The sequence below is a fragment of the Buceros rhinoceros genome, unplaced genomic scaffold (genome assembly GCF_000710305.1).
Source record: "Buceros rhinoceros silvestris isolate BGI_N320 unplaced genomic scaffold, ASM71030v1 scaffold6904, whole genome shotgun sequence".
Lineage (NCBI taxonomy): Eukaryota > Metazoa > Chordata > Aves > Bucerotiformes > Bucerotidae > Buceros > Buceros rhinoceros.
In genome coordinates this window covers 13,173-13,820 of record NW_010408747.1, presented here as the reverse complement: position 1 = coordinate 13,820, position 648 = coordinate 13,173, and the positions used below count along the sequence as shown (strand labels likewise).

The 648-nt window shown below is 37.3% G+C and overlaps 1 protein-coding gene across 1 annotated transcript in view; it reads right to left on the bottom strand.

The window, feature by feature from the left end:
- Positions 1 to 423, bottom strand: part of PJA2 (praja ring finger 2, E3 ubiquitin protein ligase) — a 21,386-nt gene extending 20,963 nt beyond the window's left edge. Inside the window, exon 1 of the mRNA XM_010134961.1 lies at positions 231 to 423. Within this exon, the coding sequence (XP_010133263.1) occupies positions 231 to 423 (193 nt within the window). The remainder of the gene's footprint in view (positions 1 to 230) is intronic.
- Positions 424 to 648: the final 225 nt, after the last annotated feature.

Genomic DNA, 648 nt, shown 5'->3' with positions numbered 1-648 from the left:
GAATGCATTAACTCATTCAGGAATGCCCTTCTTCAGGCAAAATGAAACAGCCTAAGATAGACTATACTTTGTCTTCATGCTAAGTTTTATTCTATAAAGCCGTATGAAATGTGCTTTATATGTGTTATTTAAATGGCTACTCTTCTCCCTTCACGTTTCTCTGTATGCCTGCTTCCTCCAACCCCAAGTATCCCAGTTTGCATTTAAATAGCACATTCACAAAGACATGCACATACGTAAAGAATTCTCCTCCAATTCTAATCGTTCGCAGTCTTCATTGTGTTGATGTTCATCTCTGTCTTGGCTATTCAAAGATGGTCTAAAACCGATATAGGCATGTCTTCTTCCATATCTTCTACCTCTAATAGTCTGATATCCTCCTGATGGTTTGGGCCAAGCAGATTTGCCGGCTTCTTGACCCATTGCTACATGAGATTATGAAAGAAAGACAGACAGAGAGACTCATTAGACAACAATAAGTCTTTATAATTTCCCTCTTCCCCCACACTTGGACATACTTTTTTTTAGGAAGGATTTTCCCATTAAGACCCTGAAGTATTCTGGGCACATATATTATGAAAGCACATAACAGAATTATAATTGTATTGATAACAGTAATATCAGTAGTAATATTGATAGGCACTGATC